We start from the raw sequence: 27,350 nt of genomic DNA on the forward strand, positions 1-27,350 counted from the left end.
AGGTAAAAGGTCATGGAGAAGCAATTCTTTCTCCTTACTCTTCCATCTGGCTTTTGTCTTTGGATTTAGCTTCTGTTATTTTCTCCTGCCTCTTTTTATCCATCTTCTTCTTTAGTTCCTTCTTCTCTCTGAAGTCAAAATGGAAGTAAAAGGAGAAAAAGGTAAATCAAATGGCAATTTGTTTAATACGTTTAGATGCAAAGTCTATTGTAATGAGAATGGAGGCTTACTTCTCACAGATCTCTTTGAGCTTCTTTAACTGATTGTTCTGACATTCTTCAGCAACATCCGTCAATTTTTGAATAAGCTGGGGAGACAAAATGCCAGTTTGCTGTTTTACATTATCACAAAGCCCCGTCTCTCCAGGCTTCCTCAAACAGTATCTGTGGTTAGGAAATCCGTGACTGATGCTTAACAATAGTGAAAATCACCAGACATCTAACATAGGCAATGAGGACAAAATTTAAAACCATTACATTATCTAGGTTTTAATGTGAAATTCTTCTCATCTCTTTTTAATTAAACAGGATTCCTTAGATTATTATGCTGGGCATGACAGCTTGGTGCAGTGCAGAGATGAAAAAAAAAAAATCCCTCAAAACCCAAACCAATGGTATGGACCTAGGTTTCAATCCCTACTCTATGACTTATTAAAAGTATGATCTTGGTTAAGGGCCTACATTTTCTAAACTTACATTTTCTTGGCTGTAAATGAGATTATTAATGCCTTTATCTCTTGGAGGTATTGTAAGCTTAAAATAAAATGAGTATGATGTGAAAGTTATAACCAATTGAGTTATATTTAATTGCTTCAAGGATACCCATCTTGTAAATCTATCTTTGTGTCCTTGGGTGGATAACTTCCAAAGCATATCAGAAATCTTCTTCTGTGCTAACATTGAATTTTTAGTGCATGGCCATGAAGGCAATTACAGCTGACCCTTGAACAACACAGGGGCTAGGAGCCCCAGTACCCCTTTCGGCTGAACACCTGCATAGAACTTTTGACTCCCCCAAAATTTAACTACTAATAGCCTACTGTTGACAGGAAGTCTTACTGATAACATAAACAGTTGATTAACATGTATCTTGTATGTTCTATGTATTATATACTGTATTCTTATACTAAAGTAAGCTAGAGAAAAGGAAATGCTTTTTTTGAATTGTCAAATATCTCCAAAGAATTTTTGCAATATATTTATTGGAAAAAGCCCATGTATAATTGGACCCAGGCAGTGCAAACCTAAGTTGTTTAAATGTTGACTGTATTTTATTGTCTTGCATCTATTTTCTTATTAAACCAAGCTTCAAGAGGGCAGAAACTGTGTTTTCCTTGGTCCTCTGAACAATTCCTAGCATTCAGTAGGTATTCAATAAATGCTTATCACTTCTCCGAGGGTCATTTTGCCCTCCAATTCCTTCTCTTTCTTTATTCCACATGAAGAACCTATGGAACCTTCTGCTATTGCTCAGGCCACAGTCACAGCTGGGCTCCACTCTTCTTACTGGAGTACCAAATAAATAGTGTGGACTTCCTGTGAAAGGCCCCACCGCTCTTTCCAGAGATGGAGATGCTCAGATAAGCTAAATTCAAAGTTAGCACAGAAGAGGATTTCTGATATGCTTTGGAAGTTAGCCACCCAAGGACACAAAGATAGATTTCAAAGATGGGTATCCTTGAAGCAATTAAATATAATTCAGTTGGTTATAACTTTTGTATCGTACTCATTTTATTTAAATGATCAAACAAAGATAATTTTATCTTTGATCATTTAAAAGAGATTGCCTGATCATGACCGTCACAATTAAAGAAACAGAAATGTTAAAGCTTTGTAATGTCACTTGTCAAGCTGTCTAGGTATAAAATTCCGTGTGCAAAGACTTTGCACTCTGAGTACCCTTAGTCCTTCCATTCCAACACAAATATTCTTCCTTTTTGTATGTACCAACGTCATAACTGGCTGGCTATCCCCAAATAGTTATGCTCCGGTGCCCAATTTCCTTTCCTGATTGGCACTCATCATACCTAACAAACTGGGCAGTATTTTGCTTTCCAAACTGTCCAGGCACACACCTGCTTCTGTACTTTTTCTCATGTTATTCTTCCACCTTGATGGTATTACCATTTGAATGGGAGACAGCATGTAGAATATTCTCATGATTGCATAAAGTTCCATTTGCTCTATCTGCTTCTGGTAAAGGAGTGGGCACCAGCCAAGGTCTCCTTGTCCATGCCCCTTTCTAGATCAGCCTCTGGTGATTCTCCCCTTTGATTGCCCAGATAAATCTTGACCTTGGCTCCTTATAATGGCTCTTTCTGTAAGAGATCACCTACACGTATTTACCTTTGTGTCTACATACTTTATTATTGCTCCCATAAAAGAAGTCATTACTGCAATTTCCTTTTGAAATTTTTTGGAACCCCAGGCTCTACACAAAATAAGTGTTAAAATTATTGTGACTGAAATCTTTTAAGTTTTAAAACCACACTGACCCCAACCTTGGTGATAGCTATGGAGTGTCTTGTCCAAGCTATGGGCTGTCTTACTGGAAATACTTTCAAAATTATATAACAAATGTCTTATTGTGAAATCCAGGTGTATATTTTTTTGATGTGGCTTTTTCATGCAACTAGTGTTTATCTAGAATTCCAAAGACTATGTGTTTAAAAAAAGACAGCAACCCTGTGTTTAATATAACAAATACATAAATGTCCTTTTGCTGTACCCTGTTCCCCTTGGACATGTGACAGACACCTCCTTAACATTCTGCCCTTTCCAGCTATTTTTGAAAAACCATTATTTTTACTGTAATTCTGCCCTTACAACATTTACTGTTTTCATTGAAATTTCCTCTCCTTAAGGTCCAGAAGGCAGAATGATTAGTATTATGACTTTGTTAATATGTCACTAATGTCAGACTCACATGAAATTGGCAATGGGATTATATATATGCAGCAATAATTTTCCTACCCTAAAAAGAGAGAGTATGGGGCTCACCTCTACCCAACACAACCTCTCCAGTAAGAACTTTCTCTGCTTTCTGAGAACTGGCTCTGTGTTCAGTGTGGAATTCTTTACCCCCATCCCTTGGCCAAAGTAACTGGCCCACGGGAGGCATTGATTCAGGTTGGACCAGTCATACCACATCTTTGGCCACAGGTGACTGGTCTAAGTTGCAAGATTGGACAATCATAAGATCCTAACAAGACTTTCTGCAAGATATTTGCAACCTGTCCTTGGAGAAAGCAATGTACCTTAGAAGGGACCGATGTCTATATTTTCTGACAAGGGGAGCTTGTCTGCTGCTTTGGCAAAGAATAGTATAATACACAGAGAAAAGCAGGGAATGGAGAGAGAGGGAGAGATAAAAAGAGGGAGGAAAAGAGAGACAGAGAGAGAGAAATAGAAAGTGCCGTGAGTTGTTTCTGGCGCCCATTTTTTCCTTCCCCCACATTCTTTGATGTGGATGGTCAATCCTTTCTTATGTGATCTACTGTATGTATTTTTCTAGTATACACTCTTCTTGTCTAAGATAGTCCAACATGGGTTTCTGTTGCTTGCAACCAAAAGAATCCTGACTAAAAGACAACAAAAAATCAGAAATAAAAAAAATTTCACTCCTTAACCCCCAAATAAGTCAAAGGAACATCTAAATAATGGGCCCAGGGTTTCTGTTTCAAAAGATGTGAAAATAGGACCAAGAAAAGGGATTTTTCACACAATAATTGAAGCGCTTATTAACTAAACTATGGATACACTCACTCTTGGTGTGTTTATTAGCAGACAGGCTCTACTCAGAGCCATTCAGTCATGTATTAGCCACAAAACTCACTGAAGATAGAAAAGTTTAGAATTCCTAGGGGTAAAAAAAATAGCCAAGAGTACAAGCTAACCAAATGCAGGAAACAACATTTAATTTTAACTTTCAGTGTGATTTTTTTCTGGCCCAAAGGAATGGACAAATTTCAGTTATTTAGCTTATTTGTTTACCACTCATGACAACTCTGCTAGTTAAATGTTCCAAACCTTCTAAGGAGTGAAAAAGAAAAGCCCCAGGGGAATATAATTTCATGCTTGTTCTCAACTCTGTCTGAATTTCTCTTGGTTTAGTAATTTAAGAGTGAGAGAATAATTTCCATGGAAGAGAGTAATTCCTTGATTCTAACTGAAAGGAGATTAAAAAATATCTGGACAGAAACTGACATGTTTGGCATCTCTTCTAAGGACAATTTTGGAAAATGGGCAAAAAGACACATATGGACTGTTCACACTTCAGGCATAACCCATCTTCCTTCCCCTTCCACCAATATCCAGGGAAGACAGTACCTTTTCTGCTAGTCAAAGCATCCAGTCTGAGTTTTCACTATAAACTGTTGGTTTTTCTCCTACAAAGAATTCATTTATGATGCTTCCAAACTGAGGCATGATCTATGGATTCAATGCACTAACTGATAATTTAAAAACAAGGTACATGTTTGTCCTGGGGTATATCCTGACCATTCAAATTGAGAAATATTCATTCCTTCATTCAACCAACACTGGATGCTCTGCTGGTGTTCATGGTCCAGCTGTCGGCTGATAGACAGGTCCCATCCATGTGGAGCGGATAATTCTCACTAGCTCCCTTCCCTTTTCAGAAGGTGGGGGAAAGTCTTGGATGAAGAGAGCAACCATCCAGATCATGCTCTGAGATATTCTTTCATACCTATGAAATTATTTTTAAAATTTCTATCACTAAAGAGAATGTACCATTGCTTACTTGGATCTAAATGTTTCAAGGACCCTTGGACTTTTTTTCTTGCTGGGCAAAGAAATAAATGAAAGTGAATATCTGACCAACACTCCTAGTCAGTGTCAATAAGTTGACCCAATGAATCTATAACATTTAAAATGACTTTTCACTTTTAAATTATACCAACCTAAGTGTCAGTTTTTAGCTTTCTGGGAAATATAAATGTGTCAATGGAACATGCTCCCTTGAGTGATATTCCTGGTATTCTTTTATGAGGCTATCAACTGGAAATATTTTCAAACTTTAAAACAAAGTCAAGAAATTTGGTAAGGCAGTTCTAGCTGAGGTGTTTTATCACCTTAGATGATGCTTAGGGTTTTCCATCTCAATTCTCTGGGCCTGTTTCTTCATCAGTAAAATACAGCATCTAAATTTCTCTAAAGTTCCTTTGATTAACTGTAAAATTATGTTGCTCTATGCTTACATGTGTACTTTTAGAATTCAAAAGTGGCTTAAAAATATCCTGAAAATAGTAAAAAGGAGGGATTTATGGCCATGAAATATTTATTTTAATGATAAAAGATAACATCTTTATGATAAAAGAAGCTTCATTTAAAGTGATTCATATACAGCTTTAAGTAAAAATTTACAACAGGCCAAAGAATAACTCCCTTTTGGCATTAGAAAGGCTAATGAAGGTACTTGCAAGGGTTATGGAGAAGTTGATGTAGTATCACAAAGGATGCAATTAGGCTTTCTTGATTCAATTAAAAGGAGAAAGGGCATCTGATCAAGGTAGTCAGGATCATTACACGTGATTCTAAAAGATGTAAAGATCATTTCATTTAAAAATCAACAAAATAAGTAAGTATCACTTACCACCCAGATATTGGGAAGTAGTCATAGTGTTCAAACTGGAGGTTTTCAAATAATTAGCAAAGGAGACCTGACTGAAGGAGAGAGACATGATTCACCCTGTGCTTTGTAACTAAAATAGGGCAATAATTCATTGGCTTAATATTTCAACAGTCCATTTTGAAAGCTAGACGTGGAAGAGCTTCCATGAAGATAAATATCACAGCATGTCAGCTGCTTTCGTCCTTAATGCAAAATATATCATTTCAGCATCCCTCACTTGCCAGATGAATGCAGTAAGTCCTGCAATTCCAGAGGGCAGAAACTAAATGATCAGACTTGTGGATTCTATTTTGGGAATTTCCTTTCAGCAGAATCTTTTAGGTTCCCTAAGCTTTTTTAAGTTGACACATATTGGAACAATTATTTCCTTTGCCTTTGGGGATAGATCTGTTTCCTGGCATTTTTCCTCTTAATTTTACCTAAATAATTACCAACTAACACATAAAAGTACTTTAAGATATATTGTGCACACACAAAAGAAAAACCAAAGTTTAAGTTCATCGCTTTAAACTGAAATCATTCATTATTTTAATAGGGCTGAGAGTTGGATCATCTCTGTATTCCCTAAATTAAGTGAAGCTTGCATTACAGAGAGGGACTTTACAAGCACTCTTGTGCAATTTTTTTTTTTAATGAGAATGCAAAGAGATGAAATCATTTAGCTAGAGTTGCATAACTAAAAATGGATGTTTTGTCTCCTTCCTCTAAATCCTGTGCAAATTCCTTTGGTAAAGAATGATGACCATGTTCTAGGCATTGTGTTTAGTTTCCATGGATTATTTTATTGAATTGTACATCCAAATTACAAGGGCTGTGTGTAGATTTTTACAAACAGTGGCCCGAAATCTCCACCACTCCCCATGTTCACCCTCTTTACAATGTCACCAGAAGCTCCCTTACACAAGACAGAGCCTATTTCCATAATGTTTGAATCTGGTTAAGTCTCAGGACTTGCTTTGGCCAAAGAAGGAGGAAGAAGTTATAAGACCTGTCAAGAGAACTTGCCCACTACCACTTGCTCTCGGCTGGAATCCTTTCCAACTTCTGCATGAACAAGCCTAGGCTGGCCTGCTGGGTGACGAGCGATGTGCATCAGTCACCTGCTTTGGCCCGCTGACAGTCTGCCAATCTCCAGAAGCAGAGCCCTAGGTGAGTGGTAGCGAACCAAAGACACATGAATGAGCCCAGCTAACACTAGAGGAAACAACCATCCAGTTGAGTCAAGCTCAAGCTGCTACGTACAGAATCATGAGCCAAATAAGTGGTTGTCATTTTAAGGCAGTGAGTTTTGAGGTGCTTGTAATGCAAAAAAACCAACTGATAAAGATGGTCCATACTATTGGTGGGTCTGTCTGACTTCACAATCTGTACTCTACCACCACGGCCCCTGAGGGCAGGGACCACGTTTAGGCCTGGTCCACCCAGAATCCCCCTCCAGTATGAGGATCACAGGAAGCCTTCAATAACTTTTTCTGAATCATTGATTATACAAGCTTATTTATGCTTAATTGCCCAAACCTCCCAAAATAATAAATGAAAAGATATGGCATGAAATCTGTGGGTTAAAAGAACAGAAGACACTCTAGCACAAAGTAGGCAATGGATGCAAAAAGGGAGTTTGTAGAAAAAAGGAATTTAAATGAACAATACACACACAGAAATATGCTCATTTTTGCTCATAATTAAAGGAATAGAATTTAAGATAAATTTTATTTCTATATCTATACATATACATGTGTATGTGTGTGTGTGTGTGCATGCATGTAATCTTGAAAAGAACAACATAAACTGTATTAGAGTTACCCAATGATGGTCAGGAAAACTGACAAATAAGAACACATTTGAAAATTATTTCATTCTTTTATTGCACTACTAAAATCTTTTATTTATTTGTCATTTCTTGTTAGGTGGGCAATGTAAAGTTTTCAGAAAAGCTAAGTCATTAATTTCTCAAGAAAAGTGATTCTATGTAAAGTCAGAATATTGGAGGGAGACAGAAAACACTGCCACAAGTACAGTAAGGTTCCTGACACTCCAATTACTCCCGGCACATATACTTCAGCTGGATGACCATAGAAGGGAGAAAATTCAAGGCTGGTTCTCAGACAGGCTGCAACCGCAAATGGTACCAACAGAAATCAAGAGGAAGACAAGCTCCCTCAGGCTGCAGCAAGATGTTAAACACTCAAATGAACATTTATATTTGAATTTAAGATTTCCTAGTCGATTCATATATTGTTTTAAAAAAAGGCTTTCCTTAAAAGCAATGATTTGTGCACATTATCTCATTACTCCTCCTTATAGTTCAGTGAAGTGAAGATTGATTATTCTTGTTTCCATTGGACAGATGAGAAAACAGAAGTTCAGAGTGGTCATGCAGGGGAGCAGTGGCCAGAAATGACATTTGACTGTAGATCCTCCGTCACCCCCCACTCACACCCTGAGGGCCATTCCATTGGTAGCTGGTCAGTATTCACCCAGGGCTTTCACTGTGAAACACAACTTCCAACCCCAGGACTGGCAGGGAATTGGGGACTTCAGAGCAATGTGTACCAATGCTGGCTTGTGCTGAGGAAGGACTGTTGAGGTATAGGTGGGAAGATGCATAAGAAGAGTAATAGCCATTAAGGTCGAGGTAAAGAAAAGAGAAAAGGAACTGGAACATGTGGGAGACTTAAAACAAGAGAAGGAGGAGAAAGGCAGGAAGCAAAGCAAAGCAGAACAACAAAAGGAAACAGAGGATAGTGACAGAAAATGAGGAAATATTTTCTTGAAGCCACTAGAAAGGAGGAAAGGTTGAGAAGACAGTGGCAGGTCAAGCACCCACTGACATCACCACTAAGTCCCCTCTCACTAGGCTGTGGATATTGAGCCTTGAATGCGATGCTGGGGCTGATGACAGAGTGATCGAGAACCCTCGGAGGGACCCCCCTAAGATGGTCCATCCCTTACCAAAGCCACTTAAAATTAAAAGCTCACCCGAATGATATGGCAAAACTTGGTCAACCTATGGCAGTTGATGGAAAACAAGTTGGAGCAGATTTCCAAGCTCCATAGTTCTTCCCTGGAACAGAAGTACTTACCTGGGGCCCACAGACCCCCACAATATTTATGGAGAGATTTCAGGGGGTGCAAGAACTTGAATGCAGTCAGGGAACTTACATTTAATTCTCATTGACCTCTAACTGAAAGCAACTGTTGTCTTCTACTGCGAACATGGGCAGAAAGGACCCGTGCCTGTGTCACCCATAGACACTCATCCAGCTTGATCAAGCTGTGAGCAGCAGGGCACACTCTATATTTCCCATCTAGGCTTATTGTAAAACCAATTTTGAGCAACGATATGAATTGATGGCTCTAAAGCCATGATTCTTCAATTAAAATGAATAGCAAAATCTATTAAATTGCAAATGGTGATGTAGCTGGTCAGGATCTGCACCTGTGGCTCTGCAACGTCTGCCCCTCTAACAAGCTCCCAAGTGGTTTAGGAACCATATTTTGAATAACCAGGCAGCAGAACTCTACGGATATAGAGTTTAAGGATAAATGTATTTTTTGGATAGGTCTAAAATCTTCTTTGAAGCTATAGAGTCTATGAAGCTTGGTGTACATTTTATATTTCCTATGATAATATGAAGAATTACCTCAAAAAATATTCTCTTGGTGTTTATCAATTTACAGAGTTATGTAAATTGTTTCCACCTCGGTTTTCATATCAATTTGCTGATACCTTTTCATTTCATTTATCATATGGTATTATAACTGTTTGTAATTATGATAATGAGTGTGTGGTGATCATGCTTTCTTCAAATTTATCTCCAGTGCCTATCAGAGTGTTTTACAAATATTAAGTGTTTAGTGAACATTTGGCAGTATTTGAAATGTACAGTCCTTAACCAAAACATATTTGTATTTAATTCCCAAAGCAATTCTGGGAGATGAAATATCTTCTGTTAATTTTTCTCATCACCCAAATACTCCTTTTTACCTGGGGCTTACTCGCTTTTTAATTACACTTTCATTTGTCTAATTTAGCCTGAGAGGCCTGTTCATAACCACAACCAAAGATAGAACTGACACTTCTGGGTGCCTTTCAGTCAAAAGACTTCCTGGCAGAACAATCTCTGGTTGTCACAAATGTAGATGATAGAAAGCTCTGATACATGCCCACTATAGGCATGTAGTGTAAATTGTGGATGGCCCCAAATGGCCATAAAGTAAATGTTGTTCTATATCTAAGGTTCTATATCTAAGGCAATGGGGCCTTAGTCTCTTTAACAAAGGCCCATACAGGTGTGCTCAAAGGCATTGGGGCTTTATTGCAAACAGAAATCCACAATCACAATGGTGAAGGGGTGAACATTTTGAGGAGGAAGTTTATATTTGGCCTGAAAGGGCCAGTCTGGCTTGGCCTTACCTGTGTGTTTCTCTGGAAACTCTCCAAAACTTTTCAAAACTTTTATTATAGATACACTCATTCCTTCTTAGAAGGGAATGGAAGCACATGGTTGTGGGATTGCCTTTAGGAGGAGTTCCACCTCATCTCCTACTCCAGGGTTCCTTTAGGGGAGATATTCCTGCCCATAAGCTCAGCAGAGGCATCTACACAATGTTTTTAAAGCAGGTGGTATTGAGTCAGAGGGCCAAGCTTCAAATCCCAACTTCACCACTTTCTAGTTGTAGAAATTTGGGAAAGTCACTACATTTCTTTGTAAGTTTTCTTACCTGCAAAATGGGAAGACAATAGCCCCAAACTCCAGTGATTGTTGTTAAGTATTAAACTGGACAATTGCTGTAAATGGCTTGGCACAGTGCATGGCCCCGTGGTGAGTGTTCAAGACCTGGCTGCTATTTTAGCTTTATTTATGGTTATTATTTTCTGGAGCCCTAGGTAGGGATGGAGTATTGCAGAAAGTCAAATGATGGTGGTTGTAGCTGGTTCCCAAAGCCATAATCTCCCATTAAACTTCTCTCTGACTTTCTGCTTTCACAGATCAAAGCAATTCTGTCCTTTCACCAAAACCCAACTCCTGCCTGGCCATTCTTTCACCACTTAGATCTTACTTCAGTAGTTCATAAATAAGGTGGACCACCAAAATCAGGCAGAACCTGTTAAAAATAAATTCTTGAGCTTCACATTTAGGTATCGAGCAGTGGTTCTCAAAGTGTAGTCCTGGGACCAGAAGCACCAGTATCACCAGGCCCACAAGAGATCTGTTGAACTGGAAATGAGGAGCAGGGCCCAACAACCTGTGTTTTAGCAAGCCTTCCAGATGATTCTGATGAATGCTGAAGTCACTGACCGAGTGGAATCCGATGCTTGATAAGCTCCTCATGTGACCTGCTCAGTTGTGCACTGTCCCTGGAGAAGCAGTGCTAGAGCACCAGCATCACAATAAACCACTGAATTATATGGCTAAACTACCCACTGATTTCAACCCTACAAGCAGAAAGGGCCTCAGAATCCTCCTGCACGGACAGGCACTCGGCCAAGAAATGGACAGATCGTACAAACAGAACCCATCTCCTCCGGGGACACAGCTTCAATTTCTCTCAGCCTATGCATTTGTTTTGTTTTAGCACAAACTTGTTTTCAAAGCTTCTTTCTTGTTTGATTCATTTAATCTGTCACCAAATACTTATCGTGATCCTACTATGTGTCAAGGCAAAAGCAACAATGGAGAGACTGTCACTGAAATTCATGAGAAAATATGAATGGAGGACAAAACTGATCACTAATAGAGATGATGGTGTTTCCTTTCAGAGGGAGCCTCAGCAGCTGAGTAGACAACATTCCGTATCGGTCATTTAGATACCGAATTTTCTAATATATCTAGAAGGGGACTGTGTGATTACTTTTTAGTTCTTGCAAAGCCCAGTGATATAAAAAAGTAAACATTTATTTGCAGCATGTTCTTAATTTTCTTGAGCAAAGATAATTGGTTTCTAATTCCTTGTGAGAGTTCAAAGATCCCCCAAAACTGTTATAACCCAAAACGAAGTGAATGAAAATGAAAACGATAACACATGGTCTCATTAGAGAACAGAGAGAAGCCTGGTAAACATGCTGGAATAGTGGGGCTCATAAAATTTTAGTATTGTAGACATTATATGGACAGTGCAATTTTCAGTTCTAAGAAATAATGATTTTGTTGCTTTTGAAAACCCAAATATTGCATTTTGATTATGCTTTTAATTGAAGCACATGTTAATCCCATGTCACAATATGGATCTGAGAAATACATCTTCCCTCTAAAATCTAGCATCACAATAAGATTATTGGGTAAGGAAGCAAAAAAGAAGGTGCCAGCCAGACCTGCCACCATCTCCCTTTAAGTCTTCTAAGAGTATCAAAATTTTTTTATAGAAAAGTGGGGTTCCAGCTATACAAACACAAGTCATATTCCTCAGGCTTACCAGTTTAATATGTTCTCGCTTCTGGTATTTTTCACTATAATACTGTTCTTGTCGAAGATTAAGCAGCTGTTGCTGCTGTTTGTCCTTCAAGTCTATTAATTTCTGGGTCATTTCGGCATCCAGGGCAGCAAGATCTTGCTCAATCGTTGAGGAACCATGGTCAGGGCTGCTGGGTTCCGATCTGCAGAAACACAGAGCTTAACTCACAAAACATGCAGGTCATCACAAGGTAAAGGCAAGGTTGTTCATCAGTTCCTCCTAGAGAGTGCTATGTGTAGGAATAAATATTTCAATAATCCACTTAAAATAGAGGTTGATACCTTATGGACAAGCTTAGCAACCAAGGGGCTCCAAACACATTATGTGGATAAAGTTTGTGTAGCTCTAGAAAGAGGTAGGGGCAGGAAAGGACAGCTAAGAGACCAGGGGCCCTGGCGGTGGTGGAGAGAATGTAATCCCCCCTTTAGATTATCTTTAGAATGTCTAATAAAGATTTGCAAAGGCTCTTATCTTTTCTTAAAAATGTGGCATGTATAACGTAATTCCCATGTATTTTCCTATAACAACCTCAGTACACTCTACACTGATTGGGGGAGTTGAGGAAGGGCCAGGTTTTGCAGAGGGTGATGCAGGTTGAACTAAGAGTGTGTGCAGATGTCATGTGCTGGCAACCCTCCCAACTGACATGTTCTGCCCCTTGACATCTTCTAATAGCAAAGATAGATTATTAAAATAAATTTATTTGGGGGCTGTAGCAACTTCACTGATATCTGTACTCCCAAACAGCAGCTTCCTTGAAATACTTAGGTTACAAGAGAAAGGAGGATGCCTTGGTTCATTCCAAAATATTTATGGGGTGCTTACCCTGTGCAAAGTATGACTTCCTTTGAGTTATTTATAGAGAATTATAAAGATAATTAGAAGTTTGGCAGTGATGTGGAAATAAATCAAAGCAGTTCTCACTCTCTCATTATTGGGTTTAAACATATGGTGTGATTCCCTCAAATTTTGTGCCATAGGACACCATAGGAAAGCAGGTCTGCTCTTTTCATTTCCGTGGAAACCTCTGAAGAAAGAAAACTAAAGCACCTAAGACACCCAGTACATGGGATTCTGCCCCCATGCCTTTTACCTGTGGCCAGGTGGAGCAGGGAGAAGGTTCCTGATTCAGGGGGCACTAATTCCTGTTGCCTGTGCCGGCATCAGTGCTGTCATGCAGACAGGCAGTTGGCTGATGTTGGTATCAGGATCCTATTTTGTCAAAGGGATGCGGAATTCCCTCAAAGGTTTCTGTTTGCAATGCCAAACAGGAATGAGCATGTGCAAGGCAGGATCACATGGCAGCATGGAGGTGGCCCTCCATCCTGGCATGAATATAAGGGTATTTATCATCAGCGTCAGGTCAGGGGGTGTTGGGGAGGTGACCTCCAATGAGATACATTGATCATCTGTTGTAGCAGGGAATCAGTATAGCCAGAACACAAAGGTGCTTCTTTAATCAGCCACGACCACCACGGCACAGGCAACACATCAACTCTGATCAACCACTCAACATGTGATGGCCACTCTCTTCTGCTGGCTTTCATGGTAACCCAGTGAGTAGGACAACTACCTCCAGTTTACACCGAGGAAGCTCCAGTTCAGTGAGACAATCTGCCTAAGGACCCAGGAAGTACCTGCCGCAGGGCAACTCCTCCCAGGACAGACATCAGGGGAGGCAAAGCCTGTGCGCTTAAGAATCACAGCATCGTTGCATGCCTGTGTCTGGAGGGAAACTACCTTTGAAAGAGCTGCTCCTCACAGTATGCACAATGCTCAGCTGAGACCACAGATAGCTAAGTAAGAAACGAATCGAATGGATATGATGTCCATTTATTACTCTGAGGTGTTTTCAGGATTTCAATGTGTCTCAGTATAGATGGGACCTGTTCACACCTAATCAAACCTCAGTGGCTTTGCCCTTTGATAAAAAGTTTTTCCTGATGTATATTTTGATACTAGGTGGTTAGAGATTTTTGTTTGTTTGTTTTTTGAGGGAAAGAATAAAAAAATAACCAAGGGAACAATGTTTCTGCATCTTCTGTAAAAACACAGTTGAGGACATTATCCCGTTGCCTATTATTGTCTATATAAGATCCATGAGATGAATTCTTTTGTAATTTAATACCAAGAAAATGTTTGTCTCTCTTGGAAAGGCAAACAAGTTTCCTTTAATTAGATAAGGAGAATTATCTAACCCATCTGTATATCATTTTCTCAGAAGCTAAGAGCTAAATTCAGTGTTCAAGGACAGAAATTACATTAAATGGTACTGTGCAGTAGAAATATGATGGGGCCATGTGTTTGATGTTTTTCCACATGTGATTTAAAGTTTTCAGTAGCTCCCTTAAAAAGTAAAAAGAAATGTGAGATTAATTTTATTCATATATCTTATATAACCTAACACATACAAAATATGATCATTTCAACATGCAATTAAAATAAAGTCAATATAAGCTAATATAAAAGTGAGCTTTTTATATTCTTTTCTTTTTGTTTTAAATGAAGCCTTCAAATTTTGGTAAGCATTTTATACTTCCAGCACACGTTGGTTTCAGTGGTTTTTCAAGGGCTTATAAGCCACGGACAGCTAGTGACTCTCATACTGGACGGCAGGTCCAGATAACTCAGTGTGTGTTTGAATGTGTCTGTTGTTTTCCTTTTCTTCTTTTTGTGGCATTTTTACATATGTCTTCCATGATAAGTTACTTCAATACTCTACTGGAAATTTGTAGGATATAACTAATGGTAAATAAATATGTGAATAAATAATCGATTACATACATTATCACTGAAATAGAATTTTGGAAAAGTTTTAGGCCAAGCTTTGCCCGAATTGTTTATGTCACCACAGGTACTATTAATGCCTTTAGCTTTCAGCTTCCTTCCTGCAGAAGGGGCAGTTCACCTAGATGGCTTCTAAGGCTGCTCCAGCTTAAGAAATAATGACTTTGTTGCTTTTTAAAACCCAAGCACTTTTAAGCTAAGCACATGTTAAATCATATGTCACCATACAGATCTAAAAAAATGCCTCTCAACTGTCTCTATAACCTGGCATCGAGATAAGATTATTCAGTTAGGAAGTGAAAGGGAGGGTGTCTGACTCTTAGCTCACCAATGGTAGCTCACAGGCTCACATGGTTTCACCAAATGCCACGTTAGCTTCTCTGGGTGTTAATGTGCACATAGTGTTCACTGCTGCGTCCCCTGGGCATACAGTAGGCACTTGATAAAGATCGAATGAATGTGTGAGAGATGCTCTTTCCCATCAGTGCCTGGATACAGAGGATGTGGGAACCCCCATCCCTAGATCTGTACAAGGCTTTGTAGGTTTGAGATAGGGCAGCAAAGGGTAGTTGAGATTTCTCTTCTCTAACAAAAGTCGCCTTTTCAACGAGGTTCTTCACAGGAAAATTTCATACTTGCCACATTGGCAGTTGTAATATAGGGGGTCAGACAACTGGTGTTAGGACCCCCAGGTTAGAATTCAAGGGTAGGATTTCCTGCATATCTATTCTCAGAATGTGGTCAGTTACAGAAATTCAGTCTACAAGCACAACCAAGCTGATGTGATACAAGAGTTGTAGAGAATGAAGGGAATTAATTGGGTGGCTTTCCCAAGATATGCTACAAACCATCAAAAGTATGTAAAGGACTCTCTTCTATTGCTGTATAAAACAAACAAGAAAATACTTATTCAACTTACTTTTTCTTACTATCTTTTTTGGCTGTTTTTTCCAAAGCCGCCCTCCTTCTCAAATAGTCATTCTGAATTTCATTATATTTTGTAGTGTGTTCTTTGATAAGATCAGTGGTTTTCTTGTGATGTCTCTTAACCAAGTCTTTCATTTCTTTGTAGTGCTTCTTCTGAAGTTTCACAAATGATTTCTGTTGCTTTAGCTCTTCAATAGTCTGGGCTTCCACATCTGCAACAAATGAGTAGAAGAGCAAAGAGATGTGGAAGGACTAGAGGTACAGATGTAAACAGGAGTATCAACCTGCTTGATGAGCATTATCTGTTTGATCCTAGCCAGCTGGAGCTTCAAAACAGAAATTTAATGGCAAACACATCCAGGATCCAGCTCTATCACTCGCTAGCTTTGTGACTGTGTTCCCAAATTTCTCAAAGACCCAACTGCTTCACTCATAATTTTTCTTAAAGTTTGGGTCTCCTAGAAACAGAGCCAAGAGTGGGATTAAGGTGCATGTGATTTACTGAGGGGCGCTCCTAGGAGAAGAGGAGTTGAGTGCAACAGAGCACAAAGGGGACAGAGAGAAGCAAGGACGTAGTCTAGCTGGAATCTAGCTTCTGCCTGATCCCATGGGATGCTCTGGAGGGTGAACTGTAACTACGGAGTCACTCTCACCTTAAGGCAAGAACGTCAGCTTCTTGCATATTTGGGAAAGTCAGTACAGGGAGGCAGACCCTCCTGGACAGGGGGCTTCCTTTTGGCTGAGGGCAGTTTTTAAGAGAAGGGGATGCTATGGGCTGTTAGCAGCCAACGCTCACCACAGCTGGGAGGTAAGCAGACCAGATGGCAAAGGCAATCTACGTGGAGACCAACCACTTTAAGGATCAAAATATTTCTCCTACTTGCTAGGGTATTTATGGTGATGAAATAAAAGAATTTATGCAAAGAAGTTAACACAGTTTCTGGCACTGTGCCTATAGAGGCTTAACAAATAATTGGGAACCTTCTACAGCACCATCTCCAGGGGGCAGTATTCACAGTATACACATTGTAAGTTTGCATGTTTTTCACAACAGCTCCAGGATAAAGCAGTGAAATGAGGGAAGGTCCCTTAATGTGACTTGCTCAAAGGGGCCACAAGAGTTAATGGTAGCTTAATTATTACTGCATAGTATTTCATCCAATGCCCAGAAAACATTTAATGTGACAGAGCTTAACCTTAAAACATTCTGTATTTTATTGACATAGTTCATCAATTCTAGAATAGGCATTATTAAAAATGTTAATATTTCTGAACTTAATATACATCATATAGACAAAGGCATGCTGCAGTGTGTCTGCATTTTTCTTAGCAATCCATGAATAGTGGAGTGCTTTGAAATTTATGGTGTCTTAACTTCAATGGATTGTCATTTATTTGGACCTAGATTAAGTCATAGTTCTTATGCATCCATCCTTTGATTTGAACTTTCTGCTTCCAGGGACAAAAATACACTATCATAAATACTTGCAACAGTCGAGAGATACAGAAATAATATATACCATAAATAACAGCAGACCTGAATAGAAAATAAGGTACCTAGTAGATAAATACTCAAATCAGAATAATAGTCAATGTTCCTCAATCCTAAAGTCTTTAAGCAATTGAAATATGACCACCTTTTTTATGATGTGTTTGTTCTCTTGACAGTCAGTTCCTTTTGAGAAAGAGGCCAGGCAGGGAATCAGGTACATTTATTTAATGGTTTCCCTCAGGCCCAAATGGACTCATTACAGTTGCATAGTAACTTATATTAAGAATTTGTAATCTTAAGCAAATGTTGCATTTTTGGTGACAGATTCAATCCCATCTCTTTAAAAATGGGGTACAGTACACCAACTATGACAAGTTTAGCAACCAGATTCAAGATGTTCCAACATGTGGATGAAAATCTTTGAATATACTTGAGCATAAAATTAATGTCCACTTTATCTAAAGAAAAAAGTATCACTCATAAACTGAAGGGCCCCCACCCACAAGATGGCGAACCTCCTGCTTCTCTTCCGGGTCCTTGGTTCCCGCCGGCACCACCTGAAGCCCAATCACCCCTCACCACCCTCCCAATCCCAGCACCTAGCCAATAGCCACCAGCCCCCTAGAAGTGACACCACAATCACCCCATGCCCCTTCCTATATAACCCAGCACCTTTCCCTAATAAAGCGGAATTCTCCGGTGAATTGCTGCTGTGTGTCACTCCTTTCCTTTCATTAGTGCCGAAACCCGGGAGACGGGACACCCCAACTGGGCCCCGTCTTCCCCCGACACCAGCAGCAGCTTGCCCTCGTCCTCTTTTTCCGGCGCTGGCTCCTCACACTCACCACTCCTCTCTGGCCTTTGGGTAAGTTTTCCCCCGGAGTGGGCCGCTCTTCCCCGAGCTATCGCAGCGCCATTGATCGTGATCGTCCGGCAAGGCCCTGACACTCGGGGACAAGGAGGGAGCTCTCCCCACCTTAGGCCTTCACGGCTGCGGCGGACACTCAGGCCCCTCCTCTCCTCCGACAGCCATAAACGAGGTGACTCCTTTGCGGATGAGAACGCTCCCTTCCCCCCACCCCTCCTTCCGTTCCTTCCACCAAAAATTCCTAGTACTAGGTTCCTCGGACTCCGGCACTCTGCCTTCTTAGAGAGTCTGGGTGACGACCCACACTTCCTAAGAAACCGACTCGTACACGAGTTTCCGCAGACCCCCAAGGATCACCGGGGACGCCCTTTGTCTCCTTGCGCTCTGCTCCCAGTCCGAGGATCTCCGTTCGTCTTCCCCTGTTTGTCTCCTTCTGTCCTTTAGCCATGGGAGCCTCCTCATCCCTCGCTGAAAGCTCACCTCTTGAATGCCTGCTCAAGTGTCTAGCCACCCTCTCCCTGAAGCCTGATATAAAACCAAAACTTCTCCGTAAATACTGCTCCCAAGATTGGCCGACACACCCCCTAGACAATCACAACCAATGGCCCGCAGGGGGAGCTCTTGATCCTAACATCACTCGCGATCCTTTAACTACTGCCAGCACCTGAAAAACTAGAAGGAGATTCCCTATACTGAAGCTTTCCCCCTCCTCCCCCCGCCTCCCTCGCCGCCGCTGCCTCCCCCCAAGTTCTCCTAGCCTGCAAGCCGTCTCTCCTGCAGAAGCCTCCTGTTCACTCCCTTCCCCCTCCTCTCCTACAACAGCCCCTCCCCCTTCCTCCACCACTGTCTCCTCCCCCACCTCACTCCCCTGCAGATCAAGCCTGAGCCTTTCAGCCCCCCTCTAAGTCCCAGGAGCCTCCTCCATCTTTGCCCCCATCACCTGTTTCTCCCCCACAGACTGAGCCAGAACCCTTCAGTCCCCCACCGCCGTGAGTCTCCGCTCTCAAGATATCTTCGCCTGCTGCTTAATAGCAGGTCTAAAAAAGGCAGCTCGTAAAGTAGTCAATTTTCAAAAGCTCCAAAACATAATTCAAAAGAGAGAAGAAACTCTCTCCGAGTTCTTAGACAGACTCACTCAAGCCCTATTACAGTATACCAGCCTGGACCCAGAAACGCCTGACGGGAGACATGTCCTTATGACATACTTTCTAGCTCAAAGCTACCCTGACATTAAAGCTAAACTCAAAAAGTTAGAACAGGGCCCCGCTACCCCACAGACTGAGATCCTAACAGTGGCCTTTAAAGTCTTCCATAACCGAGAAGAAGAGAAAGAACGCTGTAAACAAAAAGCTAATCAGGCCAATTTCCAAATGTTGGCCCAGCTAATAAAACCACAACCTGAGCACCCTTCAACAAACAAGCCCCGCCCAAGAGCTTGTTTCAAGTGCGGAAAAGAGGGACATTAGTCAAGGGCGTGCCCCTCCCCAAGAACTCCTACCACCCCATGCCCCAGATGCCACAAAAAAAGCCACTGGGGGTCTGATTGCCCAGCCACCCAAAGGGGAGGCTGGACAAACAACCCCCATCCTAAGCCCTCCGTAGTGGGGCTGGCAGAAGAAGATTGACGGGGCCCAGGGGCTTCTCACCCGACCATTTCCATCACCAAATAGGAGCCCAGGGTTACTTTAATAGTAGACAGTTGCCCCATCTCCTTCCTCCTGGATACAGGAGCCACCTTCTCAGTCTTGCGAGAATACCGGGGCCCTACCACGCCTGCCATTAGTCCTATAGTCGGGGTAAGAGGTAAACAAATTTTCCCATTAAACCTCCCCCCCCCCTTTTATGCACAATCCAAGACAATCCCATACCTTTCTCCCACTCCTTCCTGGTTATGCCCCAGTGTCCCATCCCTTTACTAGGACGGGACATCCTTTCTCTCCTCCATGTTTCCATAACTATATCCACTCCCACAGCCCCCAGTACTCCCTTTCTGATGGCCCTCATAGCCGATGACCCCCCTCTACCCAATGAAAGCTCCAGTTCCGCCCTCATACACCTTGTAAATCCCAAAGTTTGGGACATTACAAGCCCCTCCATGGCTCTATGTCCTCCTGCCTCTATCAAATTACGTGACCCCTCTCAGTATATCTGTCAGGTCCAATACCCCCTAACCACTTCAACCCTCATAGGCCTCCAACCCATCATTCAAGATCTTTTAAACAAAAATTACCTCAGACCCACTCACTCCCCATTTAATACCCCCATATTAGCTGTTACACTGCCTCCCTACTTAACCTTCTAGCTTCCAGATGTTACCGGGTATCCCCCGTCAAAGCTCAAATCTCTTCCCCTTCTGTCACTTACCTCAGATTCCTTCTATCTCAACAAAGAAAGTCCATTACCTTAGACAGAAAACGGCTCCTCTCTGACCTGCCCGTTCCCAAAACCAAGACAGAAATCCTTTCCTTTCTAGGCCTGGCTGAGTATTTTAGAGCATGGATCCCTAACTTCTCCCTGTTAGCAAGACCCCTATACGACCTCAGCAAGAGCCCCCCTGAAGAACCATTATCCTCACCCCAACACTCCTTCATTAAGCTCCGTCAAGCCCTTGTAGAAGCCCCAGCTCTCCATCTTCCTGATTTGTCGAAGCCCTTCTCATTATACATTCATGAGAGGTCCAGTCAAGTTCTAGGAGTCCTAGGCCAATATTATGGCCCTTCCTTTGCCCCAGTAGCTTATCTTTCCAAGCAATTAGACCCCACAGTTCGGGGATGGGCCCCCTGCCTACGGGCATTAGCCGCTGGACAGCTCTTGCAGAAGGAAGCTCATAAACTGACATTCGGGGCACCCCTTACCATTCTGTCCCCACATCACCTAAAGGATCTCTTAACCTACAAAAGTTTACAGACTCTCCCTCCCTCCAGACTCCTGACCTTACTGTCCTCTTTCCTCCAAAATCCCGTTCACCCCCTTTGCCATTCATACCCGAATCATGACTTTTTCCTCCTTTACTGCTCCCTCGCTCTCTCTCGCTTTTTTTCCTCATTCCTATTGTCTTCCCCACCACCCCAGCCTCCTTTGTATGGCGATTCGACATCAGACAGACTTACACACAGCATCAAACAAAAATTACTGCCCTCATTGCCACATCAGACTGCCCTCTGAAAGGCTGCTCCGAGCCTTTATACCTCCACTTTCCTCCCTCCACCCAAGTGTTCACTAGCAGCTACCTTTATTCTCCCTACCTCTGCTTCCTCTATGACCAAAAACAAGCCTGTTGCAGGCGATGGCCAGACACCTACGGGGGATGTCCCTACAGGTCTTGCGTCATTCACTACATGGGTAACTCCCGGTACCCACAGTATTACTCCTCTAACCGTTTCATAAAATATCCCAACAGCTCATTCTCCTTATCAATCCCAGATCCCTGGAACTCTCGATGGGCCACCGAAGTCACAGCCTCAGTTTACTATGGGGGGTCCTCGACCCCCCATGATACCCTTCATATCTCTCGAGAGTATGTTCCCTCTCATTCCCAGATCTCTCAAGTTGCATCAGACATCAGACATTTCGAAAAAGTTATTGTCCAAACGCTGGATGGCACCTCTTCATCTTCTTATCTCCGCTCCTACTCTTAGTTACAGCTCATTCGAGACACCACCATCTTTCTCAACCACACCCTCAACACCGCCAATTGTTTCTTGTGCGCATCACTACAGCGCCCACTGCTGGCCGCCGTGCCCCTTAATATTTCCAACTACTCCTTCCATGCAGAAGGACAACCCTTCCGTCCCCTGGCAGACATACCCCTATGGGAACCAGAATACACAGATGATCTCACCATCCACCACTGTGTAGGCCCAACCCCTCCCCCCTCCAGCACACTTCACTGCCTCTCTATCTACACCCCCACCTCTGACTCTAAAACTTTTACACAACCAGGACACTTCTTTTGGTGTAATGGCAGTCTTTTCAACTCACTGCCTCCCAACTCCAATATACCCTGCATTCTCATCACCCTAATCCCACAGCTTACACTTTACAGCATGGCAGAATTTCTTGAGCTCCAACCTCCCTTGCCCTCACGCACAAAAAGGGCTGCTTTCCTTCCCGTCATGGTCGGTATCTCTTTGACCACCTCAGCCACTGGGGCAGGGTTTTCGGGAGGAGCCTTGGGTCACTCTCTGTGGGCAATTAGAGATCTCAACGCCAAACTTGAGGGAGCCCTGACATCCACTGCCGATTCCCTGGCCTCTCTCCAAAAACAGGTCACTTTGCTAGCTAAAGTCACCCTTCAAAACCTGCAGGCCTTAGATCTGCTTACAGCCGAGAAGGGCAGCACCTGCATCTTCCTTTGGGAAGAGTGCTGCTATTACATCAACGAATACAGCATTGTAGAAACTGACATTACCAAACTCACCGACCTTGCCTCCAGCCTCCACTCTGCTTCCAATTCCAACCCATTCTCTTCAATACTAACAAACCCCTTCCTCACCTGGCTGTGGCCCATTGCAGGCCCCATAATAATCATTCTTCTCGCCTGTCCCTTCTTACCTTGTATAGTAAAGTTTATCAAATCCCAAGTCAGTAAAATCTCTAATCAAACTTTCAACCAGCTTTTACTCAAGAACTACCAGCTTTTAGCCACAGAAGGTCCCTCACCCTCACATAACCTCCCCACCACACGCTGAGACGGACCCCTCTCTCCGCTGGAAACTGTTCCTGGAAACAATGGCCGCAGACGCCTGGCTTCTGGCACCTGTATCCTCTTGGCACCATTAGAATCAACAAGTCCTCGACCTATGGTTACAGGGAACCTTCATTGATTTCCAACCTGAAGAAGTCCACATCTACTCGTCCTTACTGTGGGGAGTGCTATCAACCCTTTCCTCCCGGTCCTCAAGCCCTCACTCCCTTCTCCACCCCCGTTCAGCAGGAAGCAGTCAGAGAGAAAGCAACGTCCACAACCCCATAGAGGAGAAAGGGGGGAATGAAGGGCCCCCACCCGTAAGATGGCAAAATTCCTGCTTCTCTTCCAGGTCCTCGGTTCCCACCGGCGCCACCTGAAGCCCAATCACCTCTCTCCCCCCTCCCAATCCCAGCACCTAGCCAATAGCCACCAGCCCCGTAGAAGTAACACCACAATCACCCCATGCCCCTTGCTATATAACCCAGCACCTTTCCCTAATAAAGCAGAATTCTCCAGTAAATTACTGCTGTGTGTCGCTCCTTTCCTTTCATAAACAAGCCACCTGAAGATAATCACTATTAATGTACTAATACACAACTGTTGCCTTTTGTCTATGCATTTATGTATTTTTAAATAACATTGAAATCATGCTCAATTTATATTCTGTCTCCTGTCCTATGTGTTAAAATTGGATTGTCTCCTGTGGAATTAATCTTTAAAAACATGTTTTAGTACATTACTCAAATAATATTTCTATTAATAGTTTAGGTGATATTTTGGTGAAACAGAAATCCAAGCATACAAGTACATAAATCACAAATATACAGCCTTATAAATTTTTACAAAGTGAACATCTTTTCTTCAACATTCTTCAACATCAGTAACCATCTTTTCTTCAACATTATACTCGTGAATCTTCTACATGGTGGTGTGTGATTGTAATTTATTTATTTCTACAGCTGTATCCTATTTTACTCTGTGACAACAACACAGTTTATCTACCCTACGTTTATGGACATTAGGGTTGTTTACAGTTTTGGGTTCTTATTTATAGTGCTGTGTGTGTGAACATGTGTATAATATCTGTGTGTAGTGAGCCAAGTTTTATAAACATTTTTAAGGCTCTACAATATACTGCTAACTGTATTCAAGAAAGCTTATAACAGTTTTAGTACCACTAGTTTGAGGAATTCACCAAATACTTTATATTTCCAACGTGTATCATAGTCCTCAAACACTGTATATCCTACAGTCACAAATGGTTCATATTCTGCATTTCTAAAGTGTGGTTTATTGTCAACATTTTGGGAAGACATACATTCTTGTTCATGGGTCACATTTCCAGTAGGAAACTATTCGCTGATTCTAAAATAGCTAGCTTGTAAAATTATGTTATTTTTATACCAGTAAGGTTCTATCTGCCAGGCATTGTTACTTCTCTGTGATCACATTGTATAGCATGGCTTAAACTAGGACCATCTATCCATAACTGTTCCTAGAAAAAAAAATATTAATGATGTTCTTTTTCAGAGATGAAGGGGAGTCTTCTTTCCTCTAAATACGTACCCTGTATAGTATTCAGCTGCATCACTTACAAGAGAAAAAGGTAGTATTTACCTGTTAAAACACTCTGAATAAGATCTTCTGTTTTGGCAGGTGCCTTTACAGAACCTGAAATAAAAAGATAAAATAAACAGGCTCCTTTAACTTTAAACATTTGATTCTTCCTGTAAAACATGTTTAGTCCTTGAGTCTAATTGTTTTCGTGGAGAAATTACCAATTATGGGCAAAAATTATTCTAAAAAAATATTCTAAGTAAGGTCTCCATTTTGTAACTTTGAAGCAAACCTGCATGAGTCTATATGCTCCATTCCGCTTTGCAAATCTTTTCAACAGTTTCGGCCATGCTATTGCCACCTTCTGGCAAAATCAGGAATGGCAAGTGGTCTTTTAAAAATGGAATGCTGACCGGCAGGCAATAATAATTGCTGCAGGCAAGATCCATTGATAGGCGCCAAAACCACAGGACAAAAGTTTCAGGAGAAACAGAATATTTGCATAGTCTCAAAGTATCGCCACCAAGATATCTATTAACTCTAAAGGGGAAAATCATAACTTTCAGTGGATAAACCTGGTAGAGGCCACTTCAATTAAGTGGTCCAACATCAGAAAACCCCACAGAGGTAACCCAGACAAAACTGATGCTCTGAAAAGCGTACAGCACTGCTGCCATGATGTTCTTGCCAAAAATGTATAACTTTCACTCTAATCATGAGAAAACATCAAACACAAACTGAGGGGCATTCTATAAAAATAACTGACCAGTACTCTTCAAAATTGTCAAGGTCATGAAACACAGGACAGACTAACGGACTGTCATAGATTAAAGGAGACGAAGGACACACAACAATTAAAGCAATGTGGGACCCTGAGTTGGAACCTAGAACAATAAAAGGACATCAGTGGAAAGCAGATGAAGTTCAAACAAAGTTTATAGTTGAATTCGGAGCAATATGCCAATGTTAATTTCCTGGTCAGATGATCACACCAAGCTTCTGACAGATGTTACCACTAAGAACAGGAGACCATGCTTGCGATATATTCTGTGCCATCTTAAACATAATTCTGTAAGTCAAATTCTCTGAAAACATCAAGTTAAAAAAAAATCAAATGCTAAAATGCCGAATTTTCTTTTACTCTCAAAGGTATGTGACTATATTTAGTCACATATTTAAATGACTTATTTATATTTCAGAAACACTCAAAATATTGGTACTTGGTATATAAAAATCCTCATTTGAAGATATCATTTCTTTTTATAAATCAAGACGTTATCTTACTATTATGGAGCTCAACAACAATCTTAAAAGCATAGGTCCCGGTTCATGAACATTTGACACAAATTAATTATGATTTGTTCTTTTTAATGTCTCACTCTCCCCCATGAGAAACACCTCTCCCTACCAAATAAGAATCTGGATTTCATCCCTGCCATGCTTTAGTGTGACAAGGAAGGTAGGCGACATGAAGCTACACCTTCATGGAAGGAAATCCTTTCCCCTTTCATGTGCTTTATTAGCCAATTCAACAAAAAGTTATAAAGTTTCTGTGCAAAGGAAGCATCAAACTGAAGCCTGTCCTGGGAAGCCTATCGTCTATTGGGGAAATAGGATATGCCTATGAGAGATAATTGCCCAAAGCAGTCTTAGATTAAATTGAAGTTAGCTACATAGAAATCAAAGGATTTTTCCAAGAAGGGTGACATGAATGTAGCTTTGGCAGGAGTCCAGGAGCTCAAAGCAAGAATTTTAGGGTCACAGAGAACTGTGTCAGTCCTGACGCCACTCTTGACTAGCTATGTAGTCTTCAAGAAGTACTTTGTCACCTCAGAAAGACTGAAAGGAATTGGCAGAGACTTACTGAGGTAGAACCAAGAAGGTACTTCTAAAGCATAACTTCATAAGTTGCATGAAGAACTCCCCACAGCCCCTGCCAGTGCATAGATCACAGTCCATCACTAAGCAGAGACATGGGAAATATGGGCAATGTTTTACTGTGGCTTCATTAGTTATCAGCAGAACCAGATGAGCACACATGGAACTCCCTTGGCATTCATTCATTCATTCATCACACATTTCTGCAATTCCTCCTAAGACCAAGCTCACTTAGTGCTATAGGTGACCAACTCATGCTACCCTCCCTCAGTGGCACAAATAAACTGGAGGCTCTTAGTCATGTGGTATAGCTCTTTCCAGAGTGTTTACCTGGAGTGGGTTGGCTGTGGAGAGCCTGGGAGGGTGGTTTGGGTGCCAGGGATGTAGTGTGATTCACTCCATTTTCTGCTGGAGTTGTCCCTGCTTCACTCGGAGCCTCTGATGGTGTTTCCCCAGGATCAGCCTAAAATCATAAATATCCTTTCATTTTCCACATCTCTTACTGCTTTTTTAAAAATTACTTTCTAAATCAGCAAGTCTCCATTTGATAATTTCACAATTCATTTGGAGTCTGAAATATCAAAATATCAAATCTGAAACTGTCTGGAAAGCAAGGTAACCACAGCATGGTATATCTTGGTAGCTTAATTGTATTAAAGCCACTGATTTCTACTCCTGCTCAGGTCTGTGCCCTTTTGTGGTGCTCCCTTCCTCCCCACTGACGCTGGACCAAACCATGTGATTTGCTTTGGCCAAATGAGAGAGTAGCAAATTTGATGCAAACAAAGTATTGAAAAGGCACTTGTGAATTTTTCTTCCTTCTCAGATCCCTGCTATAGTGATAGAGGATGAGAGACAGGTGGAGGAGAGCTGCATCTTCTAGCTTCTAGATCAACCAGCCCTAGCTGATTACAAACACATGAGTGAGCCCTGTTAAGATGAGCTGAGCCTAGTCCGGATCAGCAAAATGGCCCTGATGGCCAAGTGACTCAAGAAAAATAATAAATAGTTGTTGATGATCTGAGCCACTACACTGAGGGTTG

General features: G+C 41.5%; 1 protein-coding gene across 7 annotated transcripts in view; it reads right to left on the minus strand.

The window, feature by feature from the left end:
* The window catches only part of PLCB1 (phospholipase C beta 1), a 669,546-nt gene that overhangs the window by 89,091 nt on the left and 553,105 nt on the right, over positions 1–27,350 (minus strand). For all 7 annotated transcript variants that reach the window (XM_036880079.2, XM_057502745.1, XM_057502747.1 and 4 more), the window contains 6 exons: positions 26,638–26,770; positions 24,490–24,543; positions 15,815–16,034; positions 12,070–12,250; positions 231–307; positions 39–128 (listed from right to left, as the gene is read on the minus strand). In XM_036880079.2, the coding sequence (XP_036735974.1) occupies positions 39–128; positions 231–307; positions 12,070–12,250; positions 15,815–16,034; positions 24,490–24,543; positions 26,638–26,770 (755 nt within the window). The remainder of the gene's footprint in view (positions 1–38; positions 129–230; positions 308–12,069; positions 12,251–15,814; positions 16,035–24,489; positions 24,544–26,637; positions 26,771–27,350) is intronic.

Source organism: Manis pentadactyla, chromosome 5 (genome assembly GCF_030020395.1).
Source record: "Manis pentadactyla isolate mManPen7 chromosome 5, mManPen7.hap1, whole genome shotgun sequence".
NCBI classification, from domain to species: Eukaryota; Metazoa; Chordata; class Mammalia; order Pholidota; family Manidae; genus Manis; species Manis pentadactyla.